This window comes from Terrapene carolina, unplaced genomic scaffold (assembly GCF_002925995.2).
Source record: "Terrapene carolina triunguis isolate 2854851 unplaced genomic scaffold, T_m_triunguis-2.0 Scaffold84, whole genome shotgun sequence".
Lineage (NCBI taxonomy): Eukaryota > Metazoa > Chordata > Testudines > Emydidae > Terrapene > Terrapene triunguis.
Window position 1 is genome coordinate 37,888,079 of NW_020664435.1, and position 21,880 is coordinate 37,909,958.

At 40.4% G+C, this 21,880-nt stretch overlaps 1 protein-coding gene across 2 annotated transcripts in view; it reads right to left on the reverse strand.

Annotated features, from left to right (window-relative positions):
- NSUN6 (NOP2/Sun RNA methyltransferase 6) overlaps positions 1 to 21,682 on the reverse strand; it is a 43,573-nt gene extending 21,891 nt beyond the window's left edge. The window contains exons 1-7 of one of the 2 annotated variants that reach the window (XM_026649481.2): positions 21,534 to 21,682; positions 18,646 to 18,745; positions 17,458 to 17,613; positions 15,197 to 15,276; positions 13,760 to 13,869; positions 9,285 to 9,438; positions 3,061 to 3,142 (exon numbers count right to left, since the gene is read on the reverse strand). In XM_026649481.2, coding sequence (XP_026505266.1) covers positions 3,061 to 3,142; positions 9,285 to 9,438; positions 13,760 to 13,869; positions 15,197 to 15,276; positions 17,458 to 17,613; positions 18,646 to 18,720 — 657 coding nt within the window. In that variant the 5' untranslated portion in view covers positions 18,721 to 18,745; positions 21,534 to 21,682. Of the gene's footprint in view, positions 1 to 3,060; positions 3,143 to 9,284; positions 9,439 to 13,759; positions 13,870 to 15,196; positions 15,277 to 17,457; positions 17,614 to 18,645; positions 18,746 to 21,069; positions 21,201 to 21,533 lie in introns of those variants that run through there. The other variant, XM_026649482.2, reaches the window with a different exon arrangement.
- Positions 21,683 to 21,880: the final 198 nt, after the last annotated feature.

The window sequence follows — 21,880 nt, forward strand, 5'->3', positions numbered from 1 at the left end:
CCGCGCAGCGCTAGTTAACTACCGCAACAGGCACGAGATGAGGAGAGCGCATGTGCAGACCAGCCAGATATTGCTGTCAAAATTTTATGACTAGAGGCGCAGGGCGCTCAATCACCTAAGGTGGAGCATCCACAGAGAAATCACTCCAAGCAGAAATAATATGCTGTCTTAAATTATATGTAAATATTTTTAAATACTGTTTTCCAGTTCAGTCAAAAATCTGAAAAAGAACTCAACAAAATTGCGTGTATGCTTTATTGTCCAATTGACATACACAGCTGTGATAGAGTATTGGTATTTGATGCCAATCTTTAGAAAATACAGACATCTTCTAAGAATGCTGAATACCCACAACTCTAACTGAAGTCAATGGATGCTGCAGCTACTTAGCATTTCTGAAAATCAGACCCCAAGTGTCTAAAGGTGGTGTGATGGTCTCTACTATTATGGTCACCACTTTTACAAGACTATGATAAATTTTATACAAAGTATGCCTTGCAAAGTATCCCTTGAAAACAATCTGCTGAACATTATTGTCTTGGTAAAATATGTGTATCAACATTATATGTAAAGTTATAGGATTCTTCTGTATCATTTTGCTGTAACACACTCCAAGCTAAGAAAAGCAAGCCCAAACCAGTTTCTCAGGAACAAAGGACAGTCCAACATCACCTAATTAAGTGGCCACTCTCCCAATAGGGGGAAAGATATAAACAAAAAATTTATATTTCACCATGGGGAATGGTTCAAACCTCATGTCCACAAGAGACTGCTTGTCACCTGGACCCCAGCTGGGGGTAATCCTCAGAGTTGAGAGTGGTATAAAAATGAGAAATGGTGGCCTCCATTTCACCTCTTCCCCCGCCCCTCCCCATCTCTGCTCACAGCAGCTACAACGCTCAAAAGATAAAAAGCATCACTGAACTGGGGGAAGGGTGGTCCTAGCTGGAAGGCTTTTCAGTTAGTACAGACTGCTGTAGCATATGGTCAGACAAAACCTTTTGCTTTTAAGTTTACTTAGCTTGTTAAGATAGATATTAGCTTGCATTTTACTCTTTTATTTTCTTTGTAATTACATGTAATCATTTACCATCTATCATTCTGTAGTTAAAAAACTTATCTTATTGTTTAATCTTAACCGTGTTGTTTGGGTTAAAGTATGTGGGAAACTCAATCTGGGATAATAAGGTTGATGCATTATCATTTTCCATCAATGAAATGATGGATTTTCTATGAGAAGGCTACTGACCAGTACAAGATGCATATTTCTGGGAGACAAGGCTGGGACTAGAAACTACAGGTGTCGCCCTGTATGTAATTCATGAGTGACTGGTCAGAGTGCTCATGTATTTAGCTGGGAGTGAATCTGCATGCCGAATGCCTTGTGAACAGGCCAGGAGTTGATGTTTTGACAGCACAGCAGTGTAAAAGGCACCACAGGCTAGAGAATTAAGGGGGCACAGCTGTTCAACAGTCCAGATTGTACCCTGGGTAATGTCACAATTGGGAACTCAAAAATTAGATCCATCCTTGAAAATGTGGACCATGATGTATAGAAATTAGAGTAACTCAAACAGAGGACTGATTCTTACTAGAGAAATTACAAATGATAGTGCACTGCTACAGGATTTGTCAGTGTCATAGCACAGACACAGCTATCACTGGCTATGGTTTGAATTGTTTCTAAAGCGTCTGTCTGAGGATTATACAATATACAACCAAAATTAGAAAACAATTTCAGAGTATCAAAGGCAGAACAGCTATGAATGATGGTTTATTTGGGCTGAAGTTTTACATTAACATTGCAGCTGAGAAACACACTGGAAACCATTTTTCTTTTATTTTTAAAACAAGGTGTCAGAAGTAATCTTCATTTTGTTTTTAAACTAGAGAACGATCTTTATGTAAAATACTGTACCAAAATTAGAAAGAGTATTAATTGCTTGGGAACTAAATCTAGTTGAGATCTTTGTCAAGTGCAGAGTGTAATTAGACCAACATAAATGAAAATTATTACTTATCTAAGATAGTGTTTGCTCCCCATATTAAAACAAAAAACAAACCAACAACAAATAAAAGACTGCAGTTCTATCGTCCCATATCTCACCATGAGACTGGTTTGCCAATTGCACTGAATGGGTAGTAGTTTATAATATAATTTGTCCAAAAAAAAAAAATAAACCAAGCAGTTTTCCCCAGTGATTAAAAGCTGCAGAAGTATATTTAATCTGTAGTACCAAGAGGACAATATTTTTAAATTAAATACTTTTGATGGTAAGAATTTATTTAAAACTACAATATATGAAAAGAACAACAAGGTCCCATTGAAACCAACAATGGAAAAATTCAGGCTGTAACATAGTCCTTAAATCTCCTGCACTATGACTAGATATTCTCACAAACAAGATGTCACTTATACTTTGGAACTTCTGAAATACGGTACAATGTGGTGAATTACACATGGAACATAATGCTTTTGTTCGTTTAAGACTTTCCATATGTTTTGTTTACAACAGAATTTTTTTAAAGGCCAAAACAAGTGGTGGGTTTGTTTTTAACTAAAACTAGCCGCCTGACTGAATAGTCTGCATCACCACAATAGGAATTTATGTGATAACAGACTCAGATTCCAGACTAAACACAAGAGCTCTTATGTAGATTCCAACAGAAGCTGAAAGCACTGCCCGGAAGATGCGAAGCTGTGCAAAAAGAGAGAGAGTGTGTGTGTGTATTTTTTTAATGGATCTCTTTAAAGTCACAGACAATCAGTTTCAGTACGACTGAAACAGACACCTGTAAATGCTTTACTCTGTCTATTGGGGAGTCAAGGTGGATGAGAAACCTTTTTCTGGATCAACTGCTGTTGATTAAAGACTCAAGCTTACACAGTGCTCTTTTTCAGATCTATATCCTATTTATATCCAACATCCCTGAAGAAAGTATTGAAATGGGTGTTATGGAAGCACTCTGAAAATGGAAACCCTTTAGAGTTCTAATGAACCACTTGAAGGATATTCATTCTTCTGAAAATTGTACAGCCCTATTTAGTAATGCACTTACCTGCAAAAACAAGTAACTGGACAGCACATTGTCCAACGAAGGACTAAGGTAGACTGGGTCTGTCATTCTTACACCTATTCCTCTGAAAAGCAAGAAACTCACATTAAATCTGAATCCACTAAATTATCTGCTCTGTTCTAAAGTTCTAAAATTACATTTTGCCATGGAAATATTCCTTTGTTCTCTTAATAATCACCTTTTCACAAGACATTCAGAAAATTTCTGAGTGACACAATTGATATTACTTTGGCCGGTGATGGTCTGCTTTTTGTTTTTCAGCAATATTGATATTAATGATAAAGGGGCACATTCCTCTTAAGACATCAGGGTTATACTTATGTAACTGTGAACAGAATTTTGCATAAGTGAAAATACATAAAAATCAACTCAAATAAAATAAACCTTTTACAATTTTGATAACCCAAGCTAATGAATACTCTTTGAAATGTCATCACATTGGATTCACTAAATGGCTGATCTGAAAAGTAAAGAAAATATTCCTTTGTATTTTGCACATTAAAAAATAGCCAAGAAGGAATGGTTTCCTCGTGTGTAAAACTGGCATACTACTAATTTACTTACTTTGTAGCAGTGTTGTGAGGATTAATTAATATCTGATCAATGACTTAAAAATGTGAAGTGCTGTACAAATGCTAGGTTTTACTACTATTATTTATTAATATGCAAATCTGAGAAACTCTAAAAAGCTGAAAGAAGAATGTGAGTAGGAGACTCATAGGACTGGAAGGGACGTTGAGAGGTCATCTAGTCCAGTCCCCTGCACTCATGGCAGGACTAAATATTATGTAGACCAGAGATGGGCAAACTACGGTCCGTGGGCCACATCCGGCCCGCAGGACCTTCCTGCCCAGCCCCTGAGCTCCTGGCCTGGGACTCCTCCCCTGCTGTTCCTCCTCCCCTGCAGCCTCAGCTCACTCCACTGCTGGCGCAATCTTTTGGGCGGCGTGGCTGCGAGCTTCTGGGACAGCGCAGCTGCAGAGCACGCCCTGACCCGGTGCTCTGTGCTACACGGTGGCGACGGCGTGGCTGGCTCCAGCCGGGTGGTGCGGCTGTAGCACTGCCAGCCACCGGTGCTCCAGGCAGCGCGGTAAGGGGGCAGGGAGCGGGGGGGGTTGGATAGAGGGCAGGGGAGTTCGGGGTGGTGGTGGTCAGGGGGCGGGGGTGTGGATAGGGGGCGGGGCAGTCAGAGGGCGGGGAACAGGGGGGTTGAATGGGGGCAGGAATCCCGGGGGGGCAGTCAGGAATAAGAGGAGGGGTTGGATGGGGTGGCAGGGGGCAGTCAGGAGTAGGAGTTCCAGGGACAGTCAGGGGACAGGGAGCAGTGGATAGGGAAGGGGTCCCGGGGGGGTCCATCAGGGAACAGGGGGAGTTGGATGGGGCAGGAGTCCCGGGGGGGGGGCATATAGGGGATGGGGGCTGGGCCACGACTCCCTCCCATAACCGGCCCTCCATACAATTTCCGAAACCCGATGAGGCCCTCAGGCCAAAAAGTTTGCCTGCCCCGATCTAGACCATCCCTGACAGGTGTTTGTCTAACCTGCTCTTAAAAATCTCCAGTGATAGAGATTCCACAACCTCCCTAGGCAATTTATTCCAGTGCTTAGCCACCCTTACAGTTAGGGAGTTTTTCTTAATGTCCAACCTAAACTGCCCTTGCTGCAATGAAAGCCGCTTATTTGTCCTATCCTCAGAAGTTAAGGAGAACAATTTTTCCTCCTTATAACAGTTTTCAAGTACATAAAAGGTTGTTATGTCCCCTCTGTCTTCTTTTCTCCAGACTAAACAAACCCAGTATTTTCAATCTTCTCTCATAGGTCAAGTTTCTAGACCTGGAGGGAAAAAACCCAAATCACTTTCTTTGACAGCAAAAACGGAGAAGCCAAGCATGCTTGAAGATAACAAATACTTTGGCAAATAGTGTTATAACAGATTTCATTAAAGATAGTCAACCTAAAATACAGCTCCTTTAAAATTGAAAATATCTGTGTTGGAAGGTGGTGGAAAAGGGTGAGGCTGCATTTCTGGCCAAACTGAAGTAAACTTTGTGGTTGCTGTAGGACAGTTTATCAAAGCTGCATCCTGCTTATTAACTTGGCAAAACTCAATGTGACACTGTCAAATGCTAGTTAAAATAAATCCATTTGTTTCCCAACCAATAATGTCTTCAGAATTCACTAAATCAGTATCTACAACTCATCCTGCAACTGATTGTTATTATTATTAATTATTATCATTAATAAATATTTATACTATGGTAGCACTTACAAACCCTGGTCAGCATCAAGGCTCTTTTGGGCTAGCTGCTACAAAAGCATTAACAACATAGCACGATTTAGGACCAGGACGGTGGCTATCTTAGCCCTGCACAGATGTGCAAGTGGAATAAAGGACACAAGGAGCTTTCCATGCCTCTTGCGCCTCTCTTGAGGGCAGGGCACAATCCCACTGGCAAACCAGAAGCATTAGCTTCCCAAAAACTGGAGTCGGTGGGAAGGGCCATGGCAGAGCTGACCCAATGTAAGGCTGGAAGGGATCTTGAGAAGTCATTTAGTAGAGTCCCCTGAGCTGAGGCAGAACCAAGTACTGTATACCTAGACAATGTTTGTCTAATCCAGAGTTTCTCAAACTGGGGTCTGCGAACCCCTGGGGGTCCATGAGGGTACTCCAAGGGTCTACGGGCCCCGTTGAACAACTCAACTCCTCCCCCTCCCTCCCAGCGCCTCCTGCACGCCAGGAAACAGCTGTTCAGCGGCATGCAGGAGATGCTGGAAGAGAAAGGGAGGAGCAGGGACGGGGCGCACTCAGGGGAGGGGGTGGAATCATGTCCAGGGCTGCTGGCCCTACTGATCAACTTCTCCCCCTCCCTCCCAGTGCCTCCTTCACACCAGGGAACAGCTGTTCAGCGGGGTGCAGGAGGCGCTGGGAGGGAGGAAGAGGAGCGGGGACGGGGCACACTCAGGGGAGAGGGCAGAAAGAGGAGGGGCAGGGGTACAGCAGGGGCAGGAAGAGATGGGGTGGGACCTTGGGGGAAGGGTTGGAGTAGGGGTGGGGCCTGAGGCTGAGCGGGGATCTTGGGGTCCACAAAAACTTTTAAATCAAAATGGGGGTCCTCGGGTTGCTAAAAAGTTTGAGAACCACTGGTCTAACCTGTTCTTAAAAACCAACAATGATGGTAATTCCACGATCTCCCTTAGTATTCTATTCCAGTACTTATCTATCTTTATAGTTAGAAACTTTCCCCTAATATCTAACCTAAATCTCCCTTGCTGCAAATTAAGCCATACTTCTTGTCCTACCTTCAATGGACACAGAGGACATCTGATCACAATCCTCTTTATAGAACCCCTTAACATATCTGAAGACTTATCAGCTCCCACCGCAGACGTCTTTTCTCAAGACTAAACACACCCAGGTTTTTTTAAACCTTTCCTCATAGATCAGGTTTTCTAACCCTTTGATCATTTTCGTTGCTCTTTGCTGGACTCTTTCCAGTTTGTTCATACTGGACACAATACTTCAATTGAGGCTTTACCAGAGCCATATAGAGAAGAACAATTCACTTCTGTTTCTTAGATATGACTGCTTCCACACTCCTGTTAATACACTCCAGAATTATATTAGCTTTCTTTGCAACTGCATCACATTGTTGGCTCATATTCAATTTGTGATCTACTATAACCCTCAGATATCCTTTTGAGCAGTACTACCGCCTAACTAGTTATTCCCCATTTTGTAGTTATTCATTTGATTTTTTCCTTCTGAAGTGCAGTACTTTGTACTTCTTTACTGAATTTCCTCTTGTTGATTTTCAGACCAATTCTCTAATTTGCCCTGATCGTTTGGAATTCTAATCCTGTTCTCCAAAGTGCTATGGACCAATCCCAGCTGCAAATTTTATAATACTCTCCACTCCAACTCATTAATAAAAATACTGAATAGTATGAGTACCAGGCCAAGGACAGACCCCTGTGGGACCCCACTAGATATGTACTTTCAGTTTGACAACAAGCCATTGATAACTACTCTTTGAGTACAGTTTTTCCAATCAGTTGTTCACCCACTTTATAGTAATTTCATCTAGACCACATTTCTCTAGTTCGCTTATGAGAATGCCATGTAGGACAGTGTCAAAAGCCTTACTAAAATCAAGATATATCATGTCTACTATTTCTCCCATTCAGTAGGCCTCTAGCCCTCTCAAAAAAGGGAAATTAGATTGGTTGGCAAGATTTTTTCCCAACAAATCCAAATTGGTTATTACTTATAACCCTATTATCCTCTAGGTGTTTACAAATTGATTAATATTGTGTTCTAGTATCTTTCCAAATATCAAAGTTATACTGATTATTCTATAATGCCCCAAGTCATCTTTGTTCCTCTTCTGAAAGCAGGCAAACAGTACCTTTCTCCTGTCCTCTGAAACATCGCCCCTCCTCCAACTGTTCTCAAAGATGATCACTAATTGTTCTGAGATTACTTCAGCTAGTACTGGGTGAACTTCATCAAGACTAACTTATCTAAATATTCTTTAACCTATTCTTTCTCTATTCTAGAGTGTGTTCTGTCTCCCTGGTTGTTAATATTGTGTTAAGCATCTGGTCACAATTAACTATTTTAGACAAAACAAGCAAAATAGACGCTAAACACCTCAACCTTCTTAATGTTGTCCATTACTAGCTCTCCTTTGCTAAATAGAGGACCTACTCGTTCCTTCATCTTTCTCTTGTTGCTAATATATTTATAGAACCTCTTTTTATTGCCTTTTATGTCCTTTGTTAGGTGTAACTCATTTTGTGCCTTAGCCTTTATGATTTTTGTCCCCGCATGCTTGTGCTATTATTTCATATTCCCCCTTAGCAATTTGTCCATTTCCACTTTTTGTAGGATTCCTTTTTGATTTTCAAGTCATTAAAGAGCTGATGCAGCCATATGAACCTCTTTCTTCTATATTTCCTTTTCATTGGGACAGTTTGCTGTTGTGCCTTTAATATTGTGTCTTTAAGAAACTGCCTGCTCTCCCGGACTGTTTTGCCTTAGATTTGCTTCACATGGGACCTTATCTACTAGTTCTCCGAGTTTGCTAAAGTCTGCTTTTTTTAAACTAATTGTCCTTATTCTGTGGCTCTCACTCACTTCCTTAGAATCAGGAAGCCTATCACATCATGATCACTTTCACCTAAGTTGCCTTCCACCTTCACAACTAATACTCAGTTTGTCAAAATCAAGTCTAAAATGACAGTGCTCCTGCTTACTTACCCACCATCTAAAACAGGTCGTCCCCAACACATTCCAAGAACTTACTGGACATTGTGTTTTGCCATATTACTTTTCCAAAGGATATCTGGGTAGTAAAAGTCCTCATTAATACCAGATCTTGTTTTTTGGATCTTTCTGTTTGTTCTAAAAATACCTCATCCACCTCCTCCCCCTGATTTGTTGGACTGTTTCCCTCCTCTTTTATCTTCACTTAGAAACTTTCCACTGGCCTGCCTCTAACCTCCTTTTGGACCTCAGAACAAGTGCGTACATTCTTGATGGGTACAATGCAATGTATCCTCCCTTTCCCCCCCAGCCTGTCTTTCCTGAACAAGTTATACCCTTTTTTCCCCAATATTCCAGTCATGAGATTTATCCCACCAAGTCTCTTTTGCTTGTGTATTAAGACTTCCAGTTCTTCCTGTTTATTCCCCATAGTTCTTGCATTTGTGTATAGTCATCTAAGATGTGCAGACTCCCCCACTGTTTTCCCTCTTGTTACTCCTATGACCCTATTGTAATTTGCCATTCCCCCCCATCCCTCCTAACTTTCAGCCCTCTGTTAAGGTCAGCTTCTTTTATACCTAACCTGAAGCCTTTTGTCACCTGCCCCCTTAGAATCTAGATTACAGCCCTCTTTACTAGGGGGGTGAGTCAGTGTCCCAAGATGCTCTCTCTCTTCATCATCAGGTGGAGGAAGTGCATGCTGCACCCTTTCAAGGGGTCATAGAGCAGCTGTTAAGCCCAGAAGGAATTTTTACAGTCAGCCACAATTCTTCCCAAAGCTCCCACTGCCTTAATGTCCCTTCTCACATGCCTCCAATGTAGCATCTCATTCAAAGCCACAATCTGCCTTTATGTGTATTACAGAATATTTCTAAATTCCTACCTTTTTTTAATAAATAAATGCAGTTTCTTAATCCTCATTGCAGTTACTATGGACTTACTTGAGTGAGCCACCTGAACTGAAGATTTCACTGCGACTCAATTCAGAAATCCCATTTCCAATAAAAACTTTGGTTCCCAGAAATTCTTTGGCTCCTCTTTTACACTTTCCTTCAATATCAGAGTATACAGAGACCACATCTCCAGCTTTCATAACTAGGAAAAGAGAGATTTTTTTTAAAATGCATTATTTGGCAAGAGAACAGTGCCCAACTCATCTGGGACTTCTGATGGGCCATGTATTTCAACCCCTTGCATCACAGCAATATTGATTTCAGGTCAAGATGAGCTTTGAGTATCTCCAGTGTTGGCTAGTCCACAAAGTCACCTGGCAGTTTTCCCATTGCCTAATTATTTTCTGCACACAAAATATAACAGAGAAGCCAGCTCTGTGTAAAGGACTTAGTTGAGCAAGGTACTTAAGCATGTGCCTAATCATAAGAATACAAGTAGTCCCACTGTCTTCAATATCTTGCTGCACTGCTGCCTAGAAGAGCTTGAACATTTTGGTTTCTGGTACAGGAGATTCTGTTAAGCCTGCTTGGAGTAAAGCAGTAAGAAAGCATGGTCCACATGTGGACTGGCTGAGCTCTGCCTCTACTTGTAAAAGCTTCATTCTGAGAGCAACTATTATTCAAATCCCGCTTAGAGATTTCTCCCTAGATGCTTTTCTAGGATCTCTTTATTGAAGGGCCTGGCTGGTTGTACTAGAGGAAAACTACAGAGGCAAAACTAAGCTTTTGAACTGGGAATGAATGTGGCAGTTTAAAGCTCCTCAAAAGGGTTAGAGTTTGTGTTTCAGAGATCTCTTTCCTATGACCAAGGGGCTAGATTAAATATGCCCGAGGGAAAGGATCATTTTATTATAGACACATGCTTTTAGAACTTTTCAAAACTGTATTATATTTGTGATCAATTCTTGTAGCCAGAAATAGATTCTACACTAGATAATTTTCTTCTTGGGATAACTACAATACCCAAAACACTGACACTCCATGTTGCTATCATCTACCTAGTATTTGTAAAATTTACAGATATTTAACTTTACCTCCCATCAAATTATTTGTCCATCCTCACTTGTACAGCCAAAAGATTTTTCCCCTTGCTGTCTATCTCTTTAGAATACAGCAGCAGTCCGTCGAATTTTTAGTTATAACTTGCAATAATTGTGTTTTCTCTCCATTCAGGCAGCTATATTGGCTAACCCAAAGCTTAAAATTAAGATTTGTCAAACTAAGCTTAAAGACCTTCCATCACTGATTCCTTCTTATCTGTTTAACTTGATCAATGATTAAGAGGCCCACTTATGCACTACCATTCATGTCTTGTTATACCATCTGTGCTGAGTGCAATTTCTAGATACAGGGCTTTATTGTACCTGACTTCAGGCTGACAGCATACTCTCCTACTTCATTTTCCTATCTGCAATTCCTCTAAAATATTTTTAAAGTCCTATTGAAGTATGTTTCCCTTTTATTTGATGCTGTGTGCTAATGTACGCAATGATGATAAATCACTTGCTCACCCAGTAAGTATTTTGCATATTTATGAGTAGAACTGTACAAAATGAAAGCTGTTTCAACAATTGTTGAAGCAACTTACTTGTTTTCTCATAAATGCCTAGATTCAGGAAAGTATACATATTAAGTCAGGGGTTCTCAAACTGGGGGTCGGGACCCCTCGGGGGGTCACGAGGTTATTATACGGAAGGTCGTGAGCTGTCAGCCTCCACCCCAAACCCCGCTTTGCCTCCAGCATTTATAATGGTGTTAAATATATAAAAAAGTGTTTTTAATTTAGAAGGGGGGTCACACTCAGAGGCTTGCTATGTGAAAGGGGTCACCAGTAAAAAAGTTTGAGAGCCACTGTATTAATTCAATGGGACTTCAGCACATGCTTAAAGTTAAGCATGAGTTTAAGTACTTTTCTGAATAGGACTAAATTTAAGCACATGCATAAGTGCTTTTTATATTCAGGGCCAAAATTTGCTTTCATCTAGATCAGCGGTTCTCAAACTTTAGCAACCTGAGGACCCCCATTTTGATTTAAAAATTTTTGCGGACCCCAAAACCCCTCCCCCCCTCAGGCCCCACCCCCCTCCACCCTTTCCCCCAAGGCCCCACCCTACCCCTCCTCTTCCCCGCCTCTTTCCACCCCCTCCCCCGAACATGCCCTATCCCCGCTCCTCCCCCTCCCTCCCAGTGCCTCCTGCACACCACTGAACAGCTGTTCCCCAACGTGCAGGAGGTGCTGGGAGAGTGGGGGAGGAATTGAGGGAGGGAGGGGGAGGAGTTGATCAGCGGGGCCCACAGACCCCCTGGAGTACCCTCGCGGACACCAGTTTGTGAAACGCTGATCTAGATGGAAAAAAAGAGAGCTGTGGTTAACACAGCCATAGTCACTACCATGATAATAACAAAGTGAATCATCCACAATTATATTATAAAAGTTAGTTTGACGTTTAAATAATAAATAGCACAAATTGTTTCAATATGAAGCTGAAAACTAAGCACTGTTCAAGAGCATATGTAGAAGATTATTTTCTAGCTCACTGGCACTGGAAGAGAGAGACACAAGGGTTTGCATGATAACTCCAGAACCTCCATAAATTAGATACGAGGAAGATTTTTCTCACCAAGAAATAATAGAAATCAATACTAGATCTCACAATTCAGGGAAACTGCACCTGTATTCCCCCAAGTGATCCAGCAAGGGCATCCACTCTCAGGCTTCCAACACCCGAGCTGTTGCCGGTCTGGTGTGGAGACCCGCATCTCACTCCTTTCTGACCAGGATGTGTCCAGGCTGAACAGTTCCCTGCCTTCGCTGTGTTAATCCCAGCAAAGACAATCTGCCTAAATCTGCTTGATTTTTCTGATAATTCAGTAATACAAAAAATGTATTACTGATAATGGAGTGATTGGTATAGAGATATAAGTTACCACCTTGTTCTTTCTAAGGAAGCCTGCTTTATTCTTACTTAAGGTAAAAAGCATTACAGAGAAAACATATTAAAAACACAGATACTAATAAGCTTACCAGATTTCATGCAACTCTAACATGGGCTCTGTCAAGAGCAGTCTTTCATCACCTCCACCTTAAGGGTTTCCTTGTGGTTACAAGTTCATCACAGATTCAGTTCAGAACAAGCATACTCATGGAAAATTTAGTCTGCCCTTTTGATCTGGAGATTCCAGAAGCAGGTAATTACTATACAATAGGTCTCTCTCCCCACGTCTTATTTTCAATATGTTGGCTTCAGAGGGGAAAACCTGCTTTCCCCTCACTTCAAGGAACTTCCTAGAATATCCACATCAAACATATTGTTCCAAAAAGACCTTTGAACTTTCTCATACCTTCCAGAGATTCTATTAATTTTGTTTTCCTGCTAAAGAAGTTCCATACAATCTCTCAATATTACATAAACATTTGCATTTCTAATATGATCTACCCCAAAGGTATTAAGCCTAATTCAGGATATTGTCAAGCTGTCACACTAGACCAGGGGTAGGCAACCTATGGCACTTTTCAGTGGCATTCACACTGCCCGGGTCCTGGCCACCGGTCCGGGGGGCTCTGCATTTTAATTTAATTTTAAATGAAGCTTCTTAAACATTTTAAAAACCTTATTTACTTTACATACAACAATAGTTTAGTTATATATTATAGACTCACAGAAAGAGACCTTCTAAAAACGTTAAAATGTATTACTGGCACACGAAACCTTAAATTAGAGTGAATAAATTAAGACTCGGCACACCACTTCTGAAAGGTTGCCGACCCCTGCGGACTATTACAACATCAAACATGCCAATTTCAATGTCAAGGGAATGCAAAATAAACAAAAAACAAATGCTTCCGTTCTCCTTTACATCTACTTTCTTATGTTCCTAAGATATCATGAAGTCAATGTGTCTTTGTTTGCCATTGCTTCAAAAGATGATAGCTCCTACATTAGTGGCTATTAACCACAGAGAGGCATCAATCATGTGCCCCACATTTCCCCTTGGTTAGATTGGGAAGTTACTAACTTGGATGTGCTTTTCTTAGACAGTACTGAGGGTAAATATTGACTTTAATAGCAACTACTGTAGCTTATTAGAAAATCTACAAAATTAATCTCTCTGGTATACACCAAAATGGCTTAACTTTTCAGTTTTGTCAGGTTATGTCTCATTTGAAAACATCTGATGTTTGTAAAAAACCCTTTTTCAAGTCAAAAGAAGAAGAATGTAAAAATATCAATGACAGACAATCCTGCTGTTAAGAAACTGAAGTCTCTAAAAAGGAGAGAGAACTCAAAGCAGCACAGAAGAGGAGAGGTAGCACTCACCATTTTGGTATATGTACTGTGCAAGAAAAATCATGCAAGTTTTTTACAAACAAAACCAAAGTAAAACAGATACTAGATGTCAACTGGAATGCATGGTCGTTTCCCGCCTCTAAATCCTATTGGAATATATTAGCTAACTCTTACATTTTGAAGCAGATATGATTCCTGGAACAAAGACATGCGCTCCTCGTAGCACTGAATTTCCACACTGGGCTCCAACAATGACTTCAGATGATTGCTTTTGTAGATCCTTCCTGATGATACAAAGTGTAATTTCATTACAAAAACCTGCTGACATCAGTCTATTTCAGGAAAAAAAAGTCAGTTCATACATGCTGTTTGAGAAAGGGTGGTGGAGAAATATGCACCTACTGTATATCAAACTTACAAGATGTAGTTCAGTCCTGAAAAAAGTAAAGAATAAAACCAAGTGACAGTCCTTGGAAAAATGCAGATTCAGCCCCAAAACTGCTACTGCCAAAAATCTGATACCAACATACAAAATCAAGTTAACAAATGTGAAAATCATTCTTCTCCACTTTCTCTGCCAGTAACAACTTAGTGTTCAAGCAGGATGCTCAAAAAGTGACCTTTTAAATTTAATAACTGCCATAAATCTTTATTACAATAAACATTTTAACAGGATGCAGGGAATTTTGCTAATAGCAACTGTGTGCAGATTGGTAATAAGGAAGGTAATGACTCAGACTTGTCAAGGACAAGTACAAATAGTGGACTATTTAGAGATTGGTACTTCAAAGAAGGATTTAAGGTCCGTGCAGGACAACAAATAATGAAGTACTGTCCAACACTGTAAAAGAGAAATAGCAAATACCATAATGTACAGTTTGTACACACTAGTATTGTTTATAACCCCTATAGTTTACAAGCCCACTTGACATAGTCTTGGTAAACTCAAAATTGACAATTGTGTGTAATTTTGAAGCCTCGTTATAAGAAAGATCATTTAGATTATCCTTCTAACTGTGAAGTCAAATTAAGCAATAGAAAAATTCAAAGAGGGCAAACAATGAGGGAACACTAAAGTTGTCTAAATGAAAACTAGAAAAAAAAAACAGCTTAAGTGTGAATAGTGTAGGACATCAGTGTAGGGGGATAAATGTGACTCTGGAATTCCTGTTCAACATTATCATTTATGCCACCTTCCCTAAATACACTCATGTGAGTCTTGTACATACAAGTTTTCTAACAGAGGAATACTGTGCACTACTGCAAGACCCTATACTTTGGAGCCCTGCCAAACAGTCCCTAGCTCTTCAGCAGAGATAATCTACCTCCTCCTAACATACTCTGCCACAGGGCAATTGCTGTAGGGAAAACTAATATGAAGTCCATTATCATAAATGGAGAAAGATGATTATGGTCTTTTAAAATATAACAAAATTCTGAGGGAGTTTGAAAGATCAAAAATTGATGTTATCTAGGACAAGACTACATATTTTGGCTTAATAAACACTTGCAACTTTTTAATGGTGTCTAAGTTATCAAAAATGGTTAATGTAAAACCTATCGTGAAACTCAGTAACACAAATTAGTTGTTAAAGTCTTAAAATTACAAACCTGGGTCCAATGACAGGAATGAGTAAGATGTCCTGGAGTTCTGGGTGCTGAAGAATTGGCACACTAAGACCTTTAAATTGCTGTTGAATTTTTAAAAAAATAAAAGAACATTAACAACAATGCTTTAAAAAGTACTTTATTGTTCTTGGAATTAATTATTTTTCAGTTCACACTTTATACCTGTGAATGGTAGAATAGTCTCTTTAAGTGATGAGAAGCTGAGAAATCCTACATTAGGAAATGCTGTATATTATAAATACTCAAGCTAAAACACAGAGATAAATGAGTACATTCAGAAATGCCAAGACCACAATAGGAGTCATTGACAGGATTCATTACAGAGCACAGGAGTGAATCCTGAACATTCATATGCTCCTGGAGCCTATTTTTTCTGGAACTAGAAGTCTGGGCCATGCTACAAACAGCCAGACACACTATCACTAATAACAGCCAAAGAAAGGCTCAAATTAGATGAAGATTTGCTCAATGTATTCATGTGGAGATCTTTCCTATTTGACATCTCAGATGATGCTCATTTTGATGGCTCATTTCAACTGAGAGGGATGTGAGAAGCTGTGGTTGAGTGTTAGGGACCTGATTTCATATTAATTTGAAAAGGCTCTAAACTGAGTTGCCATTTTAAAACTGTTCCTAGACTTTCATAAGGGGTGTCTTTCCACACATCCCAATAACTGGAAATCAGTGCGCATCTTATAAAGAGGTATTTTCTCCTTCTAAACAAATCTGTATGCTTTGTGATGTTATTAAAACAGGCATTAATGTTATAGCTTCTTTTTGGAGTATACTTTGAATTAAAACTGTGTTTATCATCATGGAGAAGCTAGCTGTATCTCTGTTTTTAGCAAAGCATTTTCCCTTACAAAGCAAAAAATTTGACTAAAATACCAGTTCCAGATTCCTAGAACGAGTTGTATGATAAAACAAGCATAACTCATTACCCTCCTAGGAAATAGTTAGAGTAGCGTCAACTGCTTTCGCATTACAGAAACGTCTTAGCTCCTGTCATGCAGTTGCTGTCTGTAAACCCACCAATATCAATATTTTATTTATAGAAGAACCGGATCTTCTCAGAAAGACTGAAGAGATATGGTAGGATTTCTAAACAATTTATTTTCGGACCTTCTGGCTTACAATTAATTATCTCTGTCAGATAAAGACAGTCATAAAATAAATAGAAAAAAATCCAAAAATTTACTAAACATCAAAGCATTTTGTAATAAGTTACACCAGCAGGGGGGAATCGCTCAAATTATTTGGATACTTGGTTTCGTTCAATTTCACACACTTTTTAAATAAGACATTGCAACATCAGTTCATTTTTCTGTCACCTTTTATTAAAAGCAAGCTCTATACTTGTTGCATATATCTTCTCAGATTACTAATTTCTATTTCTGTTGTCTTGTCTAGATTGCAGTGCCTTCCTTCTACGTTTGTAAAGCATTTAGCACAAAGGGGCCCAAATCCTAATTAGGGGTCTACAGGTGCTACTATAATACAAATAATCCACAAGTATTATATGATCCTTATTTATAGATTTTAAATTTCTGAAGGAATGTGCATGTTTTGAAAACGCAAAGGGAGAAATTATGTTTCTCTGAATCAATTGCTGGTATTTTTTATTAGACCTTATCTACAATTAAACTCAAGTTCTTTAGAACTTTGCCAAAAAAAAAAAAAAAGTGTCTTTTCTCCTGTTGATGAAAGCACCTTTGGTCGAGGGCACTATGGGTATTTTTAACTTCCTTTGATGTATCAGATATTGACTAGTATTGGACTTAACTCACAGACAGGGGCGGCTCTAGCTTTTTTGCCACCCCAAGCACGGCAGGCAGGCTGCCTTCGGCGGCAAGCCTGCGGGAGGTCCGCCAGTCCCGTGGCTTCAGCGTATCCACCGCCGAATTCGTAGGACCAGCAGACCTCCTGCAGGCAAGCCGTCGAAGGCTGCCTGACTGCCGCTCTCGCAGGGACCGGCAGGGTGCCCCCCCGCAGCTTGCCGCCCCAGGCACGCGCTTGGAGCGCTGGTGCCTGGAGCCGCCGCTGCTCACAGACTCTACCTATGTTTCCATGTGACTCTGAAAGTGCTAACAGGATTTTAATCCCAGCACCAAACTGAAAGTAGACATACCCACCAAGTTTAGGAATTGTTTCCATTATTTGAAAAAAGGCTTTTGCAATCAGCTACAAAACCAGAAATCATGTAGCTATCTTTAGTGATAACCAGGAAACAAAACTGCACAAACCTTGTGGATCTCTTCAAACAGCAGATTTTTCACTTGTTTCACTGAAGCCAAGTGAGTGTTAACTCTAACAGTTGTGAAAGCTGGAGGATGAGATAGACAATTTAACAGAGATTCATATTTCCTCTCTGCTTCCAGAGTGCCTAAAGCACTTATGAGCTAAAAGAAAAAAAGATATATATTAATAATAAAAGGCTTCATGCAGTAGTGCTTGCTGTACTCAAAAAGTTTAAATCAACTATTACTTTGTATATGTCATGTAATAGACACTCAGATGCATGTGCAGTTCCCACTGACTTCAGTGAGAATCACATACGCACACTTGAGGGCAGAGTCTGGCTGCTGAAAAGACCAGTCTATTTATTGAGCAAGAGTATTCTAAACAATCTGATATTGGAACAGGCATCAGAATTAATCTTCATTGATTTGATATTGCTCTATTAAGTGGTATGCTTAGCTTGCTGTACAAAGCAACAGGTATACAGAGACAAAAAAAGCAGACTGCAACTCAAAGTTGTGATGAGTTTGTGTGATGGATGAAGAAGCCTTGAAAAATTTTGTTTTTTTCTTTTTTTTTTAAACTGTAGAAAGTCAGGTAGTTTGTTTACTCTGTGGGAAGTGGTGGGTGGTTTTTTTTTTTCTTTTTGATGGGGGGATGGTGGTAGTGATGATTGATCTTGGAAGACTTTAAAGAAGACTAGAATTAGTAGATTGTGATACCCCAATATGAGTTTTCTTGGAACTTGTTATTTAACTAAACATTTATTAACAGTATATTCAGTTTATTAAAAATCCCAAAAAGTTTAAAAACAAAATTTCATATTATACCTATATTCATACTTTTATAAATCACACATTAGACTAGTCCTTATAACTTCTAGATGGAATTAACAATCCTAGGCCCCAATCCTTCAATGAGCAGTGTACAGTCAGACTCCTGAATCCACACAGGACCATTGAAGTCAATGATGCTCTGCATGGAGGTCATTACAGGATCAGAACCCTTTGCTGAAAAGATCTCTCTAACTCTAAATACTAAAGATACACTTTTATTGTGCGAGGCATTTATCAGTAACTTCATACAAAAAATAAAGTTAAAAGATTGTAAAAGTCTGCATAGTTCAGCATTCAACAAGTGAAAGGCAAATTTGTTTACACAGGCTGACTGGTTGAGTTACCTTTATCACATACCTCCTTATTTCTAAACACGTTCCCAAGGTATTCTTCAACTTCTGGTTGCAGTAATATTTTTGAAAAAAAAGACATTTTCCTTTATAGTGCAATAGCCTTCCTGGTAAACAACAGCAATAAACGCATTAATGTTTTCTTTATTAAAGATATTTAATTTGCATAATTCATAATTAAATAGCCAAATGAAGAGGGCTGCAAAAAATTCAGGTTGTGTTGTGTATGATAGTTATTCAACAGTACCATAAGAAAATATATGGGACATTCTGAGGCACTTAATTAGGTGTGTCATGTGGCATGACATTATCTCTCCAGGTTTCTCACCAATGTGAATATTTCATCAAAACAGTAAGAAATTTTTCAAAACACTGATTTTTTTTTTTTTTTTTTTTTTAAGTATTACGGCTCACAGTAAAGTGAATGGACTTGCATAACTTACTAAAACCCAATGCAACTTTTTACAAGATGTATCCCTAAGTTATGAGTTACGGTGGTGTTTGTACTGGCTAGATGATGCAGTTGTACTTTTATTCAGAATTGCAAACATAGCTCAGGACACACCTACAGTGCAACTGTTAATTGTATTTTAACATGTGCTAATTAACTATTAGAAATTGCATTTTACACAAAGACTTAATTGTAACAATCTGATTATTCCATTAATAAATTGCTTGCCACCATAAAGGGACCAGTGATAATAAAAAAAAATCACATTCATGTAAATTGTTTTATCACAACTATAAAGATACATCCTTTAATTTGTGGGGAGGACTGTACACAGTGAATGGTTTTAAGATACCATTGTGTGATCTTTCGTTCTTTCTGAACAAAGCATTTAATGTCTTCTCAATGCAAATAAATGAACATAATGATACATAACTTATGTATCTGGTATAGTGTAGTAGATGGTAAATAACTATTATATTTGATATTTTCAAATGTTCTTTCCAAAGAACAAAGGTGTTTGCCAAATGTTAACTAGAAGATCTACCTTCCATTTTCCTGTGCAGTACATTTGCCCTAAATTATGCATCAGGGACCCTCCACAATATTCTCCCCTCCCTACCCAAAGTCCAATCCAATCATCCTAGTATGTGCTTAATATATTTATATTAACTTTCCTCAAATTTAAAAATTCCAGTATACTACGTATCATTTATAACAATGAGTAACTGCACTGCAGATGTCAGGAGAAAGTAGCTAAGAAAGGAATGCTTGGGACTTTTGGCACTTAGGAAAGCATCTGAGATGTCTTGGGCTGTTGTTCGTGTCAAGGAAGCAGTCGAGGTTTTTGGTACAAGAAAGTTGATATCACTTTTGGGCATAGGCAGAGGAGACTAGATTTGGTGGGAGTGTAAGAGGGGGGTTGAATTGCTCATTCCCAACTTTAGCAACCCTTGAAACAAATGAGCTGCCCCACTGCACCCTGTCCCTGTATCTAGCACTATGTCCCAGGACCAATAAGCACACTGCCTTGATGTTTCTACTAAATTTAACCACCACTGAAAGTTAATGTTTCCATTTAAAGTGTCATCAAATGTTAGCATTAATATCTTAGGAACTGTCACATTGTCTCATCTCCAAGCTAGTGTTTCAGAATGTTTACGAGTCAGTAAAGATAGGGGACTTTTTTTTTTTTTTTAAAGAAGTCTATTCATCATGCTTCAAAGCTGAAACATGATGAATAGACTTCTTTTTAAAAAAAATCTTTTTAAAAAACACAGATTCTCAAAACACAATTAAGCACCAATTTAAATCAACTCTGCAAACATTACTTGTAGAACTCAGGTCTCCACTTAATAGCATTACAGTATGAACACTGTATATAAAGATGCGGATATGAATATTTTCATAGTATAAGTGACCTAAAACTTCCAGACACGTCTCCACAGAAAAGTGGTAATAAGTCTGATCTGGTTTAGCATTAGGTATAGTATTTCATGATGATATTCCATTGGCAAAATGGTTTGCTTTCATCCCCTATATGTATGGTATGGAACGCATAAACTCCCTCCAAAAACAGGCCAAAAAAGTAACCAAGGGTTCACTGAATTAATACCAAAATGTGCAGCTATAGTGAAACTGCTGAGCTATGTGACAAGATAGAAGTGTTTGTATTGCCATGTAACTAGTTACATCGATATTTTTATTTTTGTAATCCCTTACAGGCTATTTGTTCAATGGCCACGTTTTCAGGCCCCTGAAGATGCAGATAGGCAACAAGTGGAATTTTCAGAAATGCCTTGGCCCGCAACTCCCGTTTAAATCAAAGTGGGGGGGGGGGGAAGTCTCGGTGTTTATCTGCCTCTTTAAGTGCCTAAATACCTCTGAAAAGCCCAGTGAAGAGGAAGTGTCCGGGGCAGTTCCTCCCGGCCAGACTACGCACGGCAGGGCCCTCCCTACAGCGAGCAGGTGGAGCACACGTACCGGGCCGGTCCTGCTAAAGCAGCAAGGATTTTCGGTGCCCAGGGCTCCGGGAGGGGTTGCACCGGGTAACACTAGCGAACGGCAGCACGGAGCATCCCCCGCCCCGGAGATGGCGCTTGGTCACGTCCATACTCCGGCAGCTCCGGGGACAGCTACTCCACAGCGGGCCCCGCGCACTGCCCGCAGCGGCTCTGCTTAGACCTGCCAGAGCAGCAGCAACGCCCGTCCGCCGGACAGGGAGCCGTTCGCGCGACGCCTTTGGGCTCCGCACCGCGGAAAACCTGGGGCCCGCGGGGGAAGGCGGCGTCTGAGACGGCTCGCGGGGGGGGAAGCGCGTCTCCCCGGTGGGGGGGGCTCCAGCCTCCCGACCGCGCCGGGGGGGGGGGTCCTACTGCCCCTTCGCCAACAGTGACTACGGAGCCCCCACCCCCAGCAGCGCTCCACGGCCTTTCACTCCCGCCTACCTTCCGCCTCAGTCCCGCCTCTGCCGGAGCACGGCGCAAAACTCCGCCCGAGCCTCGCTCGGGATTGGTCAGCTGCCAGTGCTTCTCCAGCGTGAGGCCAACTTCGCCCAACCTAGCGCTAAACGTTTCCCACAGCCGGGGAAAAACTCCCAACCTGGGCATTGGTGAGTGACGTGTCTCAACGTGGGGAACCGGGAATTTTCATTCAAAACATGTTACTCACCAATGCCCAGGTTGGGGAACAGAAGCGCTGTTTGCCGGGGCACTAGGACCGCGGGCAGGAGGCGAACGCAACACCGAGCCCCACGGCTGAGGGTGACGCCACGTACTATTTTTTTCACGTAAGG